Source organism: Wolffia australiana, chromosome 20, assembly GCF_029677425.1.
Source record: "Wolffia australiana isolate 7733 chromosome 20, ASM2967742v1".
NCBI classification, from domain to species: domain Eukaryota; kingdom Viridiplantae; phylum Streptophyta; class Magnoliopsida; order Alismatales; family Araceae; genus Wolffia; species Wolffia australiana.
In genome coordinates, this window is record NC_135854.1 from 3,587,752 (window position 1) to 3,607,433 (window position 19,682).

The following is a 19,682-nucleotide window of genomic DNA, read 5'->3' on the forward strand; positions in this document are numbered from 1 at the left end:
GCAACCTGAAGCCTTTCTCAATTTCCTAAAAAATATAGTCAAGTGTATACTAATGAATGATGGATTTATTTCATATTGTTCACGTATTGTTTTCCTCGTAATGTTTCTTTCTAGTTTTGCGGTTAGCAAATACAAATAAAATTCATTATCATATTTCTCTTCTTATATCATTTGCTGCTTCAGTAATATGTGAATTCCCTTTAGGTTAGTTAGTGAAAAAAACAGGGACAGATATGAGTTTCGATTTATTATATCTGCCAAAGACATAAGAATCCTAGTAAAAAAACAATTTGAATGTTCGAATTCAAATTTGAAAATTCATTTTGAAATTCAATTTGAACATTTGAATCATGGCCAACATTTTCTTAATTTTTACGCAAAGCATTAGTAAGGAAATAAGGTTTTACACACCCTAGTGACATAATCCATATTTTTGTGTGATTTAAAAATCACATAAATCATCGTGTTTTTTATGCATGAACATTATGTAGGTGTAGATGGCAGGTTTTTTCCAACGGGAGGGAGAGGGAGTGTTCGTTGAAAATATTGGAGATGATTAGGTAAAAGTGGGAAAGATTCTCGTCACCAAATACAGCAACTTATGTTGATGAAAACTAATGTTGGCTAAATAAAAAAAAGAGAGAGGGTGTATCATGAAAGAGATTGACGAGGGGGAATTGCTTTAATTTTTATTAATATGTTTTTACCTTTCCACTCTAAAAAAATTCATACTCAACTAAGTTTCACAGTTGTGTTTATCCAAAATATTTTAAAAATAGAACTAACTATTTCTTTTAAAATTTTGAAAAATTAAAATTAAGATACTTCTGTAAATTTTAATCCCAATAAATATTCAATTCTTTTTCTCAAAAGTGACGAAGCACATATTTTAGTTTTGACCTTGATCTTTCAACTATAGAATTATGTCCTACTGATGTAAAAATTTGAAGGATGATGGAAGACACGCTGACATCTATTTTTTTCTACTTTGGCACATTATCGATGTAGTACTATTGTGGGAAAGAAAGTATAGGAAGAGATGAAGAACAATAAAAGGAAGGAAACTAATAAAGGTTTGACAATCATACTTGAACTTGAATAAAACTATGGAAAAAACAACTCTCTTTAACTTTGAAAACTTTGGAGGAATTCATCATTTTTGGAAGGTTTGAAGGTTGAGAAATCATGAAGGTCAAACATGATTTTGGTTTTCGAGGTTAATATATATTATTTGATAGGATTGAGGCTTTTAGGGTGCAAAATGATGGATATTATGTGGCCGTTCGAGCCAATCACACTACCATATTTATTTTAAGTTCATTAAATAAAATATTTGCGGTCATTATTGTTATGTTCAATGTTTATGATGAAGTACATGAATACGTACAATGACTTAGTGAATTATGATGAGATCATTATACAATGATCACTAATTTTTAAACATGTATTCTAAATATTCTTATTCGATGGATAATCGAGAGAGCCATCAACTTATCCAAATAGAATAACATTAGTTGATCCTACTCATACGATAAGTATAGCTGATCATGTGGCTCTTAGTGCGGTGACACAAAGGACATATAGTGGGTGCTCTTTGGAGAAAGAGTTCATTGAAATAAACTGTACAAATCCGTGAATGTTATTATACCTAAAAGTCAATCAGGTTGATTCAAGTTATGATTGTATAAGTGATCCACTTACCTTAGACACCAAGGACATCTCGTGAGTGGTTGATTACGTTTGACTATGACTTACAAACGTCTAATTATGGGATTCAAATAATTTTTAGATTGGATGTAGTAAAAGCTTACAGAGATGATTGAGTGGTCAAGACGGGATCATTCACACTCGGTATAAGAGAAAATTGCCTCAAGGAAGATGATGCAAAAAAATTTCTAGCCAGGGTAGTTAGGATATTGGAGAAGGCGTTCTCCGATGATCCCCGTTACGCATCAGTACTAATCGAATGATGGATTAGGGTTTGACAATAAACCATACCCTAAGTCGTTCGAGTGTCTCGAGCGGATGATGGATTATACATATATGGTAATTGATGATGGTAAGGATTCCATGAGAGAGTTTGAGACTACTCTATATCTTTTAGAGCACGAGGTTTAGCTTGGCACCCCACAGTCTAGATACTTAACCTATTGAATGGGTTAAATCGATATTTATTTAATTAATCTATATGTTGATATAGTTAGTTAACAAGTTTAGTCAATAAATATTATTGGGCCACTAAAGTTATTAATTACAATGATACATGGGCCTAGAGAGCCACACGCACAAGGTCATAAGGGCATTGGTGGATATATTTTACTTTGTAGGGTTTTTTGAAAAAAACCTTAAGTGAAATATAAAAAAGGAAGGAGATCTCATTTTAAGCACCCATGCAAGCCTTATCGGAGAGTTCTCCCTTTCTCCACTCTCTTGTCCACTCTCTTCTCCACTCATCTAAGAAGAGTATCTTCATGGTAAAAAAATCTTCTAGGTTGTCAAGAAGGGCGGAAGAAGAAACTGTGGAGATCCAAGCCCCGAGTGATCTCGTGGATACTTCTAGAGGTCGGACGCGTGAACGACTTCAGAATGATCTCGGAGCGGCAAGGTCAAGGGTGGAACGAGTTCCCCACAAGGTAGAATGAACATTTCATTTTAAAGATCGATTGTGAATTGATCTACACGCTTTTGCATCCATGGAGATATGTTTTTCATGGACGAACCACGGCACCGAACCCAACACAAACTACCCATGTCATAAAATGAGTAAAAGATTTGTGGGAAGGAAGACCACTCTTGAATATGATTAGGAGAAACCCCGTCCATGTATCATAATTTATATTGTCGGGGTCGGGCTGACGAAGACAAGGGTATACCATATGAGATGGGTCCATGGATGCAATTTAATCATAGATGTTGTAACCATCAAAAATGGGATCATATGACTAAGGGGGTAAACCTGTCCGTTCCCTCCCCCCACCATTGTTTGCGTTGCTCGCCCAGCGAAGGAAAGAGGAAAGAAGCCATGGACTAATCCAACGGCCTCGCGAGAGCCGTTAGATCAAGGACCACTTGTTTGAGAGTCAAGAGAGTGTCTCTCTCTACCATTTAAGTCTAAATTTTTATGAATAATCAGGCATCTCTTGTCGCGTGAAGAAGGGCAACAATTTAAACTTTTCACCTGCTTCTCAACTCACCTTACGTCGTGACAGCCTCGGAGGAGCATCGTAGTTTTAAGAAGGCACCATAGAGGGTTCAGGGAGATACAGATATGCACCAGCATGGAGGAGAATAGAAGGGAAGTTCCACGCTGATATTAGGGGATGGTGATCGGCATCCCCTCTCCCCAAAATTCTTCAAATCAGGGCAGATCCGATAATTCTCTGAGTTGATGTTGATGAAACTAGTATAGGAACGTCTTAGTTAACAGATATGTGGGTTCAATTTGAAGTTAGTTTTGATTTCATCTTAGTTAGCATTGTAGCCTCTTTGAGACATTCTATTGACTGTTAGGTACCAGCAAATTTATTTAATTTTATCTCAATCTTGTAGTATTAAAAAATATAAAAAATATTTATTGAGTTTATAACTATATAAACCGCATTCTATCGTTAAATAACTATTCAACTTTTAATTCCTCCCATTATCTTCTACTAGATATAACTCAACTATTAGATATAACTTCTAAAGGCGAGTTCCTGTGGAGACAGTCCCACTCCCATTATACACACTTGTAAGAGTTTTCTATAATTACGCATTTTATGATATTTAGGCAAATTAATTTTAAAAAATATTAAAAATAACTCTTCAATTTTCTTTTATCACCGTCGACATAGACTATGGCGTTAAAGTTGACATTGACAATGGTAATGGTTACAATGAAGATGACATTAACGATGATGTTAGTGACGATGTTGATGATGATGGCATGACATTGGCACCAATGTTGACAATGTTGGCTATTGTGACGTCAAATATGACATATAAGATGATGTTGAAGATGACTTTGACTATGACTATGAAGTTGAAGATGACATTGACTAGGGTGATGAGAATAATGATGGCAATGTCGACAATGTTGGTGGTTTCAACGATGACAAAGATGACTGTGATGATGATGATGACAATGATGATGATGGCACCATTGACGATTATGTTGAACATGACATTAATAATGACATTGACAATGATGTTGACGATGACGTAGAAGGTGATATTGATGGTTATGTTGACAATGCCAATAACAATGAAGACGATGATGTTGAAGATGACATTGGTGATGATGTTAAAGATGATGTTGAAGGCTATGTTGATGATTTTATTGACGATGTTGATGATGACGTTGCAGGTGAGGTGAACAATAACATGGATTATGAAATTGACCATGATGTAAAAGATAATGTTTATGTTTACATTTATGGTGATAATGGCTACAAGGATGATAGCGACAAAGAAGATGATCATAACATTGACGATGACATTGAAGATATCATCAGTGATTACATGGATGATGACAACGATAATAACAATGAAAATTACACAAACTGTGACAATTAGGATGAAAATTGTAATGATATAGATTGTGATAATGATGATGATGACAGTGTTTGTGGCAATGATGCTGATGATGGTGGCGACAGTGACAATAGAATTGATGATGACGTTGACAACGATGTTGACGAAGATGATGATGTCGACGATGGTGATGACACTCACTATGACAATTGTTGGATTCTAGAGGCCTTGATTTGTACAAATAACCTTGGCATGGATCACATCCATGATTACTTAAATCCTCGAACGAGTTGCATAATATGCTCATGTGTGGAGCCTCTATGATGGCGCACGCCATCAAGGATCATCATCGACGTCATCCACGCCCTGCGCCCTGCGACGTTGAAGACCGGCATCTTGCTCCGGTTATCTTCCTCGCTTTTCGTTTATCTTTCTTTCATGTTTTGTTTTTATCCCGCCTCATTCGCCCGTTTTGTCGTGTTTCGTCGCACCCGCGACAGTCGTCTTTAGTTGCTTTTCCGTCAAGGGGATGGGTCTCTATCCACCCCTCTTCCCCTTGTTTCTTCTCCTTCTTCTTCTTCATTTCTCCCCTTATTTCCCTTTTTACTCTCATCTGTGTTTGTAAAGGGGAGCCCATTTATAAGGGCTCCCCAACTGGACCCGTTATGGCCCACTTAAGGCCCAACTCTCCTCCCCGTTATAAGGGAAGAGAGGGCGCCCTAGGGTTCCTCAGACCAGTTTTTTTATTGAGGCATTTTATCGAATAGAGGACTGGTCTCCTTCCTCGTTTGAGAAGAACTGAAAGAGAAGGAAGAAGAAGAAGGAGGGGAAGAAGGAGGGGGAAGAAGAAGAAGGGAGGAAGAAGGAAAAGGGGAAGAGAAGGATCGCCTGCCGCCGCCGCTGCTTGGACCACACCGCCGGCCAACCGACCGCTGCCGCAGCATTCTTGCGGCCGCCGTTTTGCCCGCGCGTCCAGACCCGCACCATCGCGTCCACATGGCCTCGTCGCCCTGCGCAGCCTGTCCGCGCGGCCGCCCTCGCAGCGCCGCATCACGCAGCCGCATAGCGCGCGCGAATGCCCGCGCGCCTGCCGTAGCCGCGCCGCCGCCGCTCGCGGCCGACATCCGACGTCCGGCTGCGCCCTCGTCATCACCGCCGCCCGCGCCGCCGCCGCAGACACCAGTCCCCCACAATCAGTCGTGCCGCTCCGCGCGCCAAATCACCCAAAGTCGCCACTGCGTGCGCTGCCAACCCCTCCACTCCCGCGACATCACTGCACCGCTCGGGCATCTGAGACGCCCGTCTTCGCTTGCAGTCGCCGTGCAAAGATGTTTTCGCCGCTCCCGCGTGTAACTCCGTCGGTTGCTCGAAACGTCCCCTACAACCGAGTCCTTCACCTCCTATCTTTACAAAGCGCTCAAGCATCTATGCTGCACGTCGAGCCGCCGTGACCTCTCCGGCACGCATCATCCAACCCGCTCTGACACCGGCCGTCGACAAATCACCGCACTACGAGCCTGTCGTCGAGGTATGCCATATTCTCCGACGCTCGTTTATTTACTCTTTGTAGTGGTTTTTTGTTCTGACTCCACCGCGCTCGGGCTAGGTAGGTGAGTGAGGTTAAACGAGAGAAAAACTACGTCTTTGAGTGTCTTACCAGTACGGACGAGTACGTCCGTTACGTGCGAGCCCTACGGACCGAGTCCTTTTGGTCGTAAACGCCTTCGTCGCTCCGACGAGGTTCGAGAGGCCTCCGTCGCCGTCACTCGGCGACCCTTCCAAGCTAGGAGCTCGGCGCCTCCCTCGAGTCGGAGCCTGCACGTACGACACGTAGGACTTCATCCCGCATTGTAGTTACATACCCGTTAGGATTACCCATTGAACGATGACACCGCCATCTCCCGATACGTCATCCTTTATCGTCGCCGAGCCATCATACTTGGTGACGACGGGACGACGTTCTAGACACATCCATGAGATCCTTGGCAGGTCAAATATCTTCCTTCACTTTGGCGAGCTCTATTTAACCTTAGTCGGCATTGTTACGCCGTCTTGATTGTGTCGAGAATGGAAAGGAGCCATGGGGACAAGGGAGAAGAAGTAGAAGACCCTTGAATATTCTGGCCTAGGTGAATTTTTTTCAAGGCCTTCCCCTATTTACATTAAGTGTGTATTTTTTATAAAATACATAATAAATAAATATATCTTCTAATATCTAAAGACCATTTGCGCATGACCCTCTAGGCCCATATATAAATATAGTTAACGACTCCAGCACCCAATAACTTTAGTAGTATTTTAAATTAATTAACTATATTATCATATAGATTAATTAATGTGAGATCGATTTAAACTAATTAATAGGTTGAGTCTCAACTCGTGGGGTGCAAGGCTACATCTCATGCACTAAAAGATACAAAAGAGTGTGTAACGACTCACTTCATGGACTATGTATATATAGTCCTTCGTCCAAACGCTACTTGGATGACTTAGGGTATGGTCAACTTTCAAACTCTAATTAATCATCCGAGTTAGTAGTGAAGCGTTTAGAAAATCATCGTAGAACTCTTCTCGGATATTTTACTACCTTGGCCAAGGAGTTCATCGCATCATCTTCATAGAGGTGTCATCTCTTATACTAAGGGTGGATGATCCCTTTTTAACCACTAAATCATCTCTATAAACTTTTTGATTCGCCAGAACTAAGATTGTTTAGAATCCCATGATCAGAGACTCCCATGATTGTGTATAATCCTTGAATGACATTATCGCAAACTATCACTCAAAGTACGATTCTCCATTCACGAGATATATTTGGTGTCTCAGGTCTAGGGACTAACACAACCGTGATGTGAATCAACCTGATTGACAGTACCATTCAACGATTCGTAGGGATCAGTTCAATGAACTCTTTCCTCTAAAGACCACATACTATTTATCTTTAGTGTGTCCACACTCGTCATACAAGTGAAGCTAGATAACATTATTCTATTCAGATACTTTGCTGTCCTTCTCGAGTTTTCTTTGAATAAAAATATTAGAACATATACTTAAAGACTAGTGATATATATATTACAATCTCATCATAATTTACTAAATCTGACTATGTGTTCATTTACACATTATAAGCATCACACATGCATTTCAATGAATATGTTCTATTAATGAACATAAAACGAATTATGGAATGTGTGATCGGCTTACCGTCTACATACATTTTCATACACAATAACAATGTCAAATGATAGTGGTAGTTATGGTGACAATACCATTAACGATGGCATTGATGATGATGTCGACGGTGATGCTGATAATGATGATGACGATGGCAATGACACTAATTGTGCCAATGATGCTGATGATGATAGTGATGGTGACAATAGCATTGGCAATAAAATTGACGACAATGATATTGAAGACCATGTTGACAACAACTGCGATTACACTCTCTATGAATATGACAATGACAACGATGATGACACGGTATGCCAATAATGCTGAGGATCACAGTGCTGGTGACAATAGCACTAACGATGACACTAACAGTGATGCCGATAATGAAGATGGCATCAATGAAGATGTTTATATCGTCCACAAAGACTATAGGCCATGAGACTCTCTATGAATATGACAACGATGACGTCTATGATACTGACAGTGCCAACGATGCTGAGGATCACAACGATGGTGACAATAGCAGTGACGATGACATTGATGGCGATGCGATGGCGACGGCATCGACGATGACATTAGGATGTTGAGTTTATATCGTCCACAAAGACTACAGGCCTTGAGACTCTCAACGACTATGACAACGACTATGCCGATGATACTGAGGATCACAGCGATGGTGACAATAGCACTGACGATGACACTGACGACGATGCCGATGATGATGACGACGACGTCTACGATGACATTAAGATGACGGATTTATGTCGTCCACAAAGACTATAGGCCATGAGACTCTCTATGAATATGACAACGATGACGTCTATGATACTGACAGTGCCAACGATGCTGAGGATCACAACGATGGTGACAATAGCAGTGACGATGACATTGATGGCGATGCCGATGACGATGACGGCATCGACGATGACATTAGGATGTTGAGTTTATATCGTCCACAAAGACTACAGGCCTTGAGACTCTCAACGACTATGACAACGACTATGCCGATGATACTGAGGATCACAGCGATGGTGACAATAGCACTGACGATGACACTGACGACGATGCCGATGATGATGACGACGACGTCTACGATGACATTAAGATGACGGATTTATGTCGTCCACAAAGACTACAGGCCATGAGACTCTCTGTGACTAGGACAACGACGACGTCGATGATACTGATTGTGCCAATGATGCTGAGGATCACAACGATGGTGACAATAGCACTGACGATGACATTAGGATGTCGAGTTTATATCGTCCACAAAGACCACAGGCCTTGAGACTCTCAACGACTATGGCAACGACCATGCTGATGATATTGAGGATCACAGCGATGGTGACAATAGCACTGACGATGACACTGACGACGATGCCGATGATGATGAGACGTCTACGATGACATTAAGATGATGGGTTTATGTTGTCCACAAAGACTACAGGCCATGAGACTCTCTATGACTATGACAACGACGACGTCGATGATACTGATTGTGCCAACGATGCTGAGGATCACAGCGATGGTGACAATGGCACTGACGATGACGCGGATGATGATGCCGACGACGATGAAGGCATCAACGATGACATTAAGATGACGGGTTTATGTCGTCCACAAAGACCACATGCCATGAGACTCTCTACGACTATGACAGCTACGACGTTGATAATACTGAGGATCACAACGATGGTGACAATAGCACTGACGACGACACTGATGACAATGACGATGATGATGACGGTGTCGATGATGACATTAGGATGACAACGACGACGTCGATGGTACTGAGGATCACAGCGATGGTGACAGTAGCACTGATGATGACACTGACGACGATGCCGATGACGATGACGGTGTCGACGATGACATCAGGATGACGGGTTTATATAGTCCACAAATACTATATATAGAAGCTTGTTGTAGATTATGAGGCTAAATAAAGCTGAAAACTTGGAGGGTGTTGTGGAATTTCCCAGAGCGCTGAGAGAGGATAGAAGCTTCTTCCTCGGCTCATCCCAAGCTCCAAGATCCAATCTTGAGCTTCTGGGTCGCCGGCAATGGCAGCGGCGTCCCTCGTCCACTCCTCAATCTGCCGACCCTCTTCCCTCCTTCGCCGCCCCAGCCGCTTCCAGACCTTCGCCCTCTCCGTCGTCCCCAAACCGTCTTCTTCAGGCCCGTCGTCGCTCTTCTCTTCCCTTTCCGCGGGATCTCAGAGGAAGAAATCCAGGCTCGGACCCGTCTCCGCCGTTTTGGAAGTCGGGGGCGTCAGGATTGAGAAGGAAGGTGATGCCCCGTGAACCGAATTTATGGCCAATTGTCGATTGTTTATCGGTTAATCCGAATTGGGGGCTGCAGATGTCGTCAAGGAGGATGATCCTACGAATAATGTGCCCGACACCATCTTCTCCAAACTTGGGATGCAGCTCCACCGCAGGGATAATCACCCTCTTGGAATTTTGAAGAATGCGATTAATGATTACTTTGATTCGAAGTACCCCGGCAAGTTCGTCAAGTTTGATGATCTGTGTCCTATTGTTTCCACCACTGCGGTATGGGAAATTCTTGTGTCTGTCATTTGAATTTCTCTAGGGCTCATCTCGGATGAATTTTTCTGATCAGTTGTTTAATTTTATCTCCAAAAATGATCTAGTGAGTGGTGATGGTTGCAGAATTTTGATGATGTCTTGGTTCCTGCTGATCATGTGAGTAGGAGCTACAATGATACATACTATGTCAATGAAAACACTGTCTTGAGATGCCACACGAGTGCTCATCAGGCAGAGTTATTGAGACAAGGACATAACCAATTTCTTGTTACTGGTGATGTCTACCGTAGAGATTCCATTGATGCCACGCACTACCCTGTATTCCATCAGGTAAGAGTAACGATTATGGTTGATTTATTTGAGCGAAACAATTGTAGTCAGTATAATGGTTTGTTGTCAGTAGCCTTTTAAACACCTATTCACACTGACGATGCATTTCTTATCATGTTTTATTATATTTTATTGCTTCCTGTGAAAATCTCACCATGGTTTCTAAAAGTTGTAGAAAGTGTGTTTCATTAAAATTAATAAAAGTATCGAGAAAAAATTATGGCGGATCGATGTTTTTTTTGTGAACTATGGCGGATCGATGTTGCAAGAAGTGATGGCTTGTTAGAAAAAAAATTCTTCTTGTTCTAAACACAGCTTTGAATTGCGTTTGATTTTATAACTGTATTTAGATATTTATATAAAAACACATGCAGATGGAAGGTGTTCGTGTTTTCTCTCCTGATGAATGGCTATCATCAGGGTTAGATGGCACATCGTATGCAGCTAAGGACCTTAAAAACTGTCTCGAGGGTCTAGCATGCCATTTATTTGGTAATATCTTAATTTAATCTTTTTTGGGGTTTTTTAATGTAATAAATGAGTAAAAAATGCCTCCATACTAGACATTACACAATATGCTTAACGTCATAATTTTCTCTCTGTAGGTGATGTTGAGATGCGCTGGGTTGATACTTATTTCCCGTTTACTGATCCCTCCTTTGAATTGGAGATATATTTTCAGGTTTTTCACAACCTCTTTAATTCTTCTTTATCTCTTTTTTCATTTATTTCCTCGCCATTTCTGCAATATTGTGCCAGTATCTTCCTTCTGAATATATTGCTCTAATCAGAAAGAATTCAATAGAATCAATTTGGAGATTGTCAGTGGGTTTTCGAATCTCTTCTCTCTGTTTCTTGGTTGAATGCATGATGATGGCTGTATTAAAAAAGGGAGACGCTTGATAGGTGCTTAATATTGCACATAATTGCTTTTTTATGGGTAAAACATTGTGATAGGCAAAACGTGTCTGTAAACCCAGATTTTTCCTATTACATCATATCTATATGTTTGAACATGACTGTTCTTGGCATTTGGAGGCGTGGATCCATAGTTCTAATCTATAAATTTATAGGGGGGATTTAGTCTCAAGGTTTTCATGCCCTTCAACCTTTTCTAAAATTCCTGTTGATTTCAAGTTGCCTCGTGAAAGTTTAAAATATACAGTAATTGTTAGACTTTTATTTGGGTGTCAACAGGAAAAAGCTAATAGATTAATTGGTCTCCCGTTCTCTTGTTTAAATACGGGCCACTTCAAGTCCTCTTGGGGATATATTTTTAAATATGACTCTTTCAAAATTTTTTTTTTTTTTAAATATGACAATAGAACAAACTAAAGAAGAATAACGAAGTGAGAGAGGGACTTATATGAAAAAAAAAGTCCCTCTGTCTAACACCAAGATAGCCAATACACAATGGAGAAAAACAAAGAGCACTTTGCATGGCAACTAAGATCGTAAAATGCTTATTGGAGGATGAACGTGTGTCATTTTTTGTGGTATATTGGTTCATGAACTTAGCATGTTGACCTCGCTTAGCATGTTGCGCTGGTAGGTCTCTGTTGGGAAATGTCCTTGGAAGGATAGCGGGAAAGCAAGATAGAGAGGTGAGAGAGAATGATACCAAAGACTTAAGGTCTGGATTCGGCACCTTTGCCCCAATTGGGGGATTTCCGGCCCAAATTCACTACTGTCAACTTGTGTGCTTTCTTTTTGTGTGGGGGCTATAATATTTGACGGGAACTGTTCTAAGAATAATGACAGAAATTCCCCCGGCAGGCTTTGGAGATTCTAGCATTAGATCATTCATAGAGCTTGTACATCACTTGCAACACTTAAGTTCAATCAAAGCCGATTTTTGTGAGAGATCTCTGTGTTTATTTTTACTTCAACTTGTTTGCCGCTTTCTCTATTGGATGTCTTACATTGATTTAACTCTGTATCAGGAAAAGTGGATGGAAGTCTTGGGATGTGGTGTGACTGAGCAAGAGATTTTAAAGAGGAGTGAAAGGACAGATAATGTAGCCTGGGCATTTGGACTTGGCCTGGAACGGTTAGCCATGGTTCTTTTTGGGATTCCAGATATTAGGCTTTTCTGGTCTAATGATGAACGATTCACCTCTCAAGTAAGACCTGAGCTTTTGTTTATTCTTTCGTTTTTGTCCCTGCATATCTTTGTGGATTTCAATACCTTTTTTTGGTTATTTTTTAATTTGGGTTCCAGAATGTGAAGAGCTGAAAATTCACCCTCTGACCGTAGAGTTTTAGAACTCCTTTTGATTGAGAGGAAAGAAAAGTGCGATCATTCATTCCATATATTTTCATATATATATTTTTTTAAAAAAATGGATATCGTATATTTAATAACGCAAAATGGATACTGGATCTGGTCTGCAGATGCGCTAATGTCCAGATCCGATAAGAATAGAAAGAAGACATATTATATTGCATTGGACATAAGAGAAAGGAAGAGAAGAGAGAGTGAGAGAGAAAGATCAGAATTGAACTGCCATTCTTATCATGCCCCCAGAAGCAGTGAATTGAGATTCTTCATGCGCAGAAACATGCCTTAAATGATAATATGGAGTGCAGATAATCCCACCATCAATTTTTTCCTAATGAAAAAGCAGCTGCTATATGCTATATCTATAACTATAGGGCTGAAAAATTTTGATGGCGGGATGATTATATAATTTGAATATTTTCAGGATGCCTTTGATTGGCAATGTCTCACATTGATGATGAGACATTGCTTTGAACTCTACTTCAGTACGTGAATGGGAGACGACTGAAAATTTCTTTCTGCCGGTAGATAAAGTTTCCACCCAGAAACAAGCATTACCCTTATGTAGACCTGCGAGTGCCCACAGATCATGCGAAGTCTGCATCTGTACAGAGTGCGAGGTCAGTGTTTGTATTTCTGATCACCTGTGCCATTCCAAGTTTACCCCTAAATTACTGTAGAACTTTGATCCTCTGGTCTGGATCCAAAAGGTTGGGTGCGTGCACGTGAGCCAAATGGTCAGTTTCTAAGAAGGAATCCATGGTATATCGTTGTAGGGACAGAATAAGCTTCAAATTCCTTTGAATAAGCCTTTTATATCTAGAGGAAATACCTCAAATTTCCCAACATGTTGATCTCAAGTGAGGCCAGAAGTTGCTTGCTCAAGGTTCAAATGCCAGAATGATCACCAGTAATGATCATATAATCCATGTATACAAGTAAAATGATGACATCTGTTGGTGTATATCCAAAGAGTTATTTATGGTGTCCATTGCTCTGCCTGAAACCCACTTTGAGGCATATAGTTAAAGTGAGGTACCCAAACCAAGCACAGAGTTATTATTTGAGATTGTAGAGGCCTCTCTTGAGTCAACAAGCGAGATGGTGATTTTTCTCAGTTCCATACCCTGTAAGTATGGACACAGAGACTTCTCCTTTAAGAACACTATGCAAGAATGCATTCCTCATGTCCAGCTGGTGAAAGGTTGCCCCTTTGATTGCTGCTGCAGAAACCAATTGTTTCACTGTACTAGAACAGAAGTGTCCTTGTAATCCGTCTCTTATATCTTTATTCTCGGTTTGGCCTTGAGCATTATACATGGTTGGTGAACACCCCATTATTGCCAACTACTTTCTTCCCAGGAGGTAATAATACCGACTCCCACGTGCAGTCCTTCTCCAACCAATGCTCTCTTCTATTCATTGATGGTTTGTTTCCCTTCCGCTTTTGCTATGTGACCAGAGACATGAGTAGGAACAGAAACTTGACTTACCTCCATTATATTGGTTAGATAGTGAGGTGAAAAAAAATGATAAGATACTTAGTCCTTGAGTAGATCCCGTGACTTCTTTTGAGTGCTCTTTTGTGAGGCTATTAGTTGATCATGAATTGGATCAGATGTCTCAGTTGACTGTTGATCTGAAACTGCATCCTGATATGAACCTGGATCTAGGCTCGTATCGGAAGGTCGGTAGAGGACGAGGAGAGGTAGAATTTCCCGGGGTAGAGAGGTGAAACGGGAAGGATCGGAGAGGAGGCCTTGCAGAGGGGGTAGGGATCGGCCAAGGACGAGCCACCTGAAGACGCGGTGATGCAGAGATGATCACGAGGACGGGGATCATAGAGAGAGGGAGGCCAGGCCTAGAGGAGGAGAGGGGAGACAAGAACACTTCTTCATTCTTCTTCTTCTTCTTGGCTGCCCTCCTAAAGGGAGGGCATCCCTATTTAAAGGAAATACAATGATAGCTAAATGACTGAAATACCCCTGTGGGCTAACATGACGAAACTACCCTAGATAGGTTGAGGATCCTATGAAGGATCCTCTCACATCCTCGGCCTGAATTGACTTGATAGATTCTGAACAGGACCCTATCAACTACATGCCAAAAAAATATATACTGGGATTTACTGATAACCCAATTACATCCAGTTACAGTAATATAGGGAGGTGATTTGGATAGATATGATACAAAACATATACCTGACATAACCTTCTATCATTTGAATCTATGCTAAACCGTCATCATTTTGATTCATATATTTATTCTGATGCGTAAACATATTTGTCATTTGCAACTCCGCTGGCATATCAGAGGACAGCCCTTTCTGATCATTGTTTAAACATCTAGACCAGTAGACATAACGTGATAAGAGAGTTTTCTCCCTTTCTGACAATAAAGTGGTAGAACGGATACTTCAGTTTTTTTTTGTCCGGTCGGTTACAGATGCTATAGGAATGGAAAAAAAACGATCATGATTCTCAGCTACTCTTAACTTAACTATGCATGGTATAACAAGGCGCCACCATGAGTTTGTCATTTATACGCTTGTCTGGTAATTTCTGTTGTCAGTACTTCTCGTGACCTCTGACTTTTGGATCCTCTTAAAGTTCTCTGCAGGTCAGCTTGGTGCAAAGTTTAAGCCATTTTCAAAGGTACAAAATAACTTCCCTTCTGCCCTTACTCTCATTCTAACCTTTCTTAAAAAATGCGATGAGGGAATGCTGGCTTTTAAAAAATGCCCTTACTCTCACAAACTTATCTCTTTAGCAGCTCGTCAATTGTGATTTTTTATTCATAGAGTGTCTGGAAAAGAAGTTGGATTTTGTGTCAACTTAGTTCCATGGCTGTTTGTTTTTTATTTTCATCATCCGTGACATGATTTTGAATCATATCATCGGAGGTCATGATAATTTTGCACTTGTCGAATCATAATTCTGTAGGATGTAAAGGTCCAGATTATCTGAAGATAGTCGCACGGAAGTAGCCACGTATCGAATGAAGTTTTTGGATCCGTGCTGAACATTTTGAGTAATTGTGAAAGTTTGATTTATTGATATTATTGATCCTCTTGTTTGTTTTTTAGATCTATCTTTATTTTTAAATAGTTGGATGTGTCGTAATTGGATAGTAAATCTTCATTGTATTCTTATTTTCCTTTGTATTTTAAAAGTCTGTTTAAGAGCCGTACAACTTTTTACTTTCAGTTCCCTCCTTGTTACAAAGACGTCAGTTTCTGGATCAGCGATGCGTTTACAGAAAACAACTTGTGCGAAGTTGTCAGAGAAATTGCCGGAGACTTAGTGGAGGAGGTACTACTGTGATTATCGATGATAAAATATTTTTGTTCATCATTATCTCAACGGATGTTTCATTCAAATCTATAAATTTATCCTTAAAAGATTTGTATTTCTTTGACCTGCCTTCTTGGTTAGGCGGCGGGTCAGAGAAATCTGACTGGGTCAATGAGATCAGGCAAGATGACCTGAATCTGCCGACCCAGCCGAACGAAGAGAATAAATGGGCTTACTGAGCCAATGGGGTTAGGTAACCTGACCCGCTGAACCAGCTGACCCAACTCCCAACATGCCATCTTGGCCAGTGGGGTTATTTGACCCAAGAATGGGGTAAGCTTCACCCAACCACCAACCAGCCCTCTTTGTGTGATTGGTTTATCCGGCCCCGCCTAACCTCTAAACCTCACTCATCTATCTTTTAAAAATTCCCATATAATCTTTGTATTTGTAATTCCACAGCTTGTGTAATGGTTCGTGGACAGATGATGATCGTCCATTCTGTCCCTTACTGTCATCAGTCATCCATCCTGATCAAAGAACAGAAAACGGCAGAAGCCATCGTGCCTTCTGTTTAGTTCTGATCTGTCCCACTCTTTCATCTGGAACAAGTGATCTAAACTGAAACTGTTCTCTATGTGTACAACTGTTCTCTATCTATTCCATCATCCATTGAGTCATAAAGAACGAAACTGCATACTCTGTAATGGAAAACTGAACGAATGGCCCTTCCGTCCCGTTTTGTCCGATACAGTCGTTCAGCATCCATCCACGAGGCTTAGCTGGTGTCCTCTACTTTTCAGGTCCAATTGATTGACAATTTTACAAACAAGAAGGGCATGACGAGTCATTGCTACCGTATCTCTTATCGTTCCATGGAGCGTTCACTTACCGATGAAGAGATAAATGAGATGCAGGTACGCATTTCCCCATTTTTATTAAACATGTTCCTTTGGCTTCTTCCTCAAATAACTCTAAAACTTCGTGGGTATGTTTCTTCTTTCAGTGGAATGTCAGAGAGGCTGTGCAGAGTAAACTCAACGTTGTACTCAGATAGGAGACACTTTCATGGTATTATTCTGAGAAAAATCGATGCCTCTTGCCTCTTGTTAGAGAAAAATCGATGACTCATTTTATACACATGAACAACGATGCTTCGATTTATTTTCACTGAATTATGTATAATCTTGGTTTCGTGAATCTAATGGAAGAGCATTGGATGAAGATCAACTCCAGGTTGCGAAAATCATACAGTGATATTGTTAACTTTTGTACTCGTGTGTTTTCTCTGCCCATTTATTGCCCAAGTGATAAATTTGAAGACATCATGTGCTATTTGCAAATTTGTATGGTAGCAAACTGCAAGCGGTCCCACTTTCTTCAGATTTTTTATTACTTGCTGGTAGATCAAGGGAGTGTTATGGGTAAGGACTAGGATAATTGTGATGTATCCTCTCTTTCAAAAAAGAAATATATTGATAGATCCTCACTCTTGTGAAAAGTTAGAGAGGGCTGAATTGAATGCAATGAGGACGACAAAGTCTCACCCAAAGAGTTTAAAAGAGCTATCTTATTCCAATAATAATGAGTCTTTGGGTTGGAAAAGGGTCAGAAAGCGGCGTTAATCTGGAGTAAATGGAGAATGAAGCAAAAGACAAGTGAAAAACAAGACTAGAGGATAAATGTCTCTTGACACTCTTTTCAGGTGATTAATTAATTTCGTTAAGTCTCGGCTCGGCAAGGACCTTGGTGAAAATATCCTCACGTTGGTAGCCATGCTGTACTGGACTTTGTGGAAATCCAATTTCTGACTTATTGTTGGAGAAAAGTTAAAGGTGATCAATGCAGTCAATCTTCAATCTGAGCACTATATTGAGCCATATCTTCACATGTACCTTGAACTATAGAATTTTGATTCAGCTTAATCACTTTTCTGAGCTAACATAGCTTGCTTCTTGCTCCTCCATTCTTATGATGCTTCCTCCCAAGAATCTCTTGTACATTGTCAATGATCTCCCATCGACTGATGCATAATCTTCAATATATGTTGTAGGTACATTGATTGATAAGTTCTTGAGATGTTATGGTCCGCGGCCCCAAAAGATTCCTTAAGTTCTGGAAACCATATGTAGCATGAAAGAAAAGTTTTGGTTTATTTATGATTGATTCCCCTGTAAACTTTCATTGTGTACACCCACTTGCACCCCTCGGTTTCTCCCTTGAGTGAGAAACATCACACGTTTTAGTAAATATTTTATTCCCAGGGATAGAAAATCACCCCTCATAAATTAGTGCCGATATAAGTGATCAAGGGCCTCTATGAGGTTTCTTCAATAGGATCTTGAGAAAGTAAGGCGGGGTGGGTCTTTTATTTGAAAAATGTATAATTGTATTTTATATTTTAAAAAAACAGAAGATAAGATATTTTAGAGACAAATATCCCACATATAGGTTAGTAAACAATTAATCTTCATTTCTTGCTTTTCCTAAGCATCATCAAACGCTGATGAATTGTTATCTTTTGCTCCCGCTCGTACACTCGTGCCTTACTTTCATTTGTTCTGGTAAATCAGAACCTTTTCCAGTAAAGGACCTCATTATAAGAAATAAAGTTATAGTTTAGAGAGAAGGCTAAGGACATGTTCATGATCATATTCAAGTGTAATTTGTTGGGAAACGTGGGCAATGGATTTTTGTGAGCATCTAGGCCTATGGAAGATTATAAGACGCAAAATTAAATAAAGTATTTTTCATCGCATTGTGAGTATCTTGGTTAATTTTTACTTTTTAAGCTAAATAAAAATGTTTTATCCTGGTTTGGGTAATTTTATTTCTCTCTTCGCGCCAAAGTTATTTTTTGACATCCTGCACGATTCTATTAATGAATAAAAACATGCAAAACACTTTTTTTGGTGCTATTCTCTAAATAATCTGAATCATCCATATCTCAAACTCGTTATGAAGGTCAACCAGATTTTGTTGGGAAAATATGTCAATATACACAAAATTTCTTACATTACAAGGTCAAATGTCTCATAAAGTGTCAAAATCAAAATTAACCAGTAAATGCTGACTTCTAAACCTGTGAGAAACAAATTTATAGTTGGATTTCATGAATACAAAAACTTTGCAAATATCTAATTTGACAGCGCTAATGGATGCATCATTATGCAATAACTTTGCATACAGTTTTGCACACTCCCAGATTGGATGTCCCTACGAAGAGAGTAAGACCGTCTTTTCTGAATAATCACTTTTATTACACATTATGTGTTGTGCTATTCATACTAGAGTCTTCCAAAGATATTCAAACCATCCACCATCTTAATTCGAGCCATCTATACTTTCGACAAAAGCATTGCAGTTGGCGTTATGTTTTGAAGATTCTTCTACCGGTGTAAAGATTTATCATTTTATGTGACTAAGACTCCACGAGTTCAGCATAATAATTTGAAGAGTTTGTATAAATGGATGTGAGACACCATTAGCTTACACTGTGATGGCTTGTTATTATCGTACATTAAATAAGAGAAACTTAAA

The 19,682-nt window shown here is 40.0% G+C and overlaps 1 protein-coding gene across 1 annotated transcript; it reads left to right on the top strand.

The window, feature by feature from the left end:
- The first annotated feature begins 9,639 nt into the window (after nucleotides 1-9,639).
- On the top strand, nucleotides 9,640-17,366 carry LOC144716076 (phenylalanyl-tRNA synthetase class IIc family protein). The gene is made up of 10 exons (XM_078591106.1): nucleotides 9,640-9,975; nucleotides 10,048-10,241; nucleotides 10,362-10,568; nucleotides 10,943-11,060; nucleotides 11,174-11,250; nucleotides 12,512-12,691; nucleotides 15,459-15,503; nucleotides 16,056-16,160; nucleotides 16,946-17,059; nucleotides 17,149-17,366. The coding sequence occupies exons 1-10, from the start codon at nucleotides 9,750-9,752 to the stop codon at nucleotides 17,197-17,199; spliced, it is 1,317 nt and encodes a 438-aa protein (XP_078447232.1). The 5' UTR covers nucleotides 9,640-9,749; the 3' UTR covers nucleotides 17,200-17,366.
- The last annotated feature ends 2,316 nt before the right edge of the window (nucleotides 17,367-19,682 follow it).

Excerpts from the sequence above, each read along its gene's own strand:
- LOC144716076 (XM_078591106.1), top strand. The coding sequence starts at position 9,750 with ATGGCAGCGGCGTCCCTCGTCCACTCCTCAATCTGCCGACCCTCTTCC. Across the intron at positions 9,976-10,047 it reads CGTCAGGATTGAGAAGGAAG|ATGTCGTCAAGGAGGATGAT; the intron begins GTGATGCCCCGT and ends TGGGGGCTGCAG. Across the intron at positions 17,060-17,148 it reads AAGAGATAAATGAGATGCAG|TGGAATGTCAGAGAGGCTGT; the intron begins GTACGCATTTCC and ends TTCTTCTTTCAG.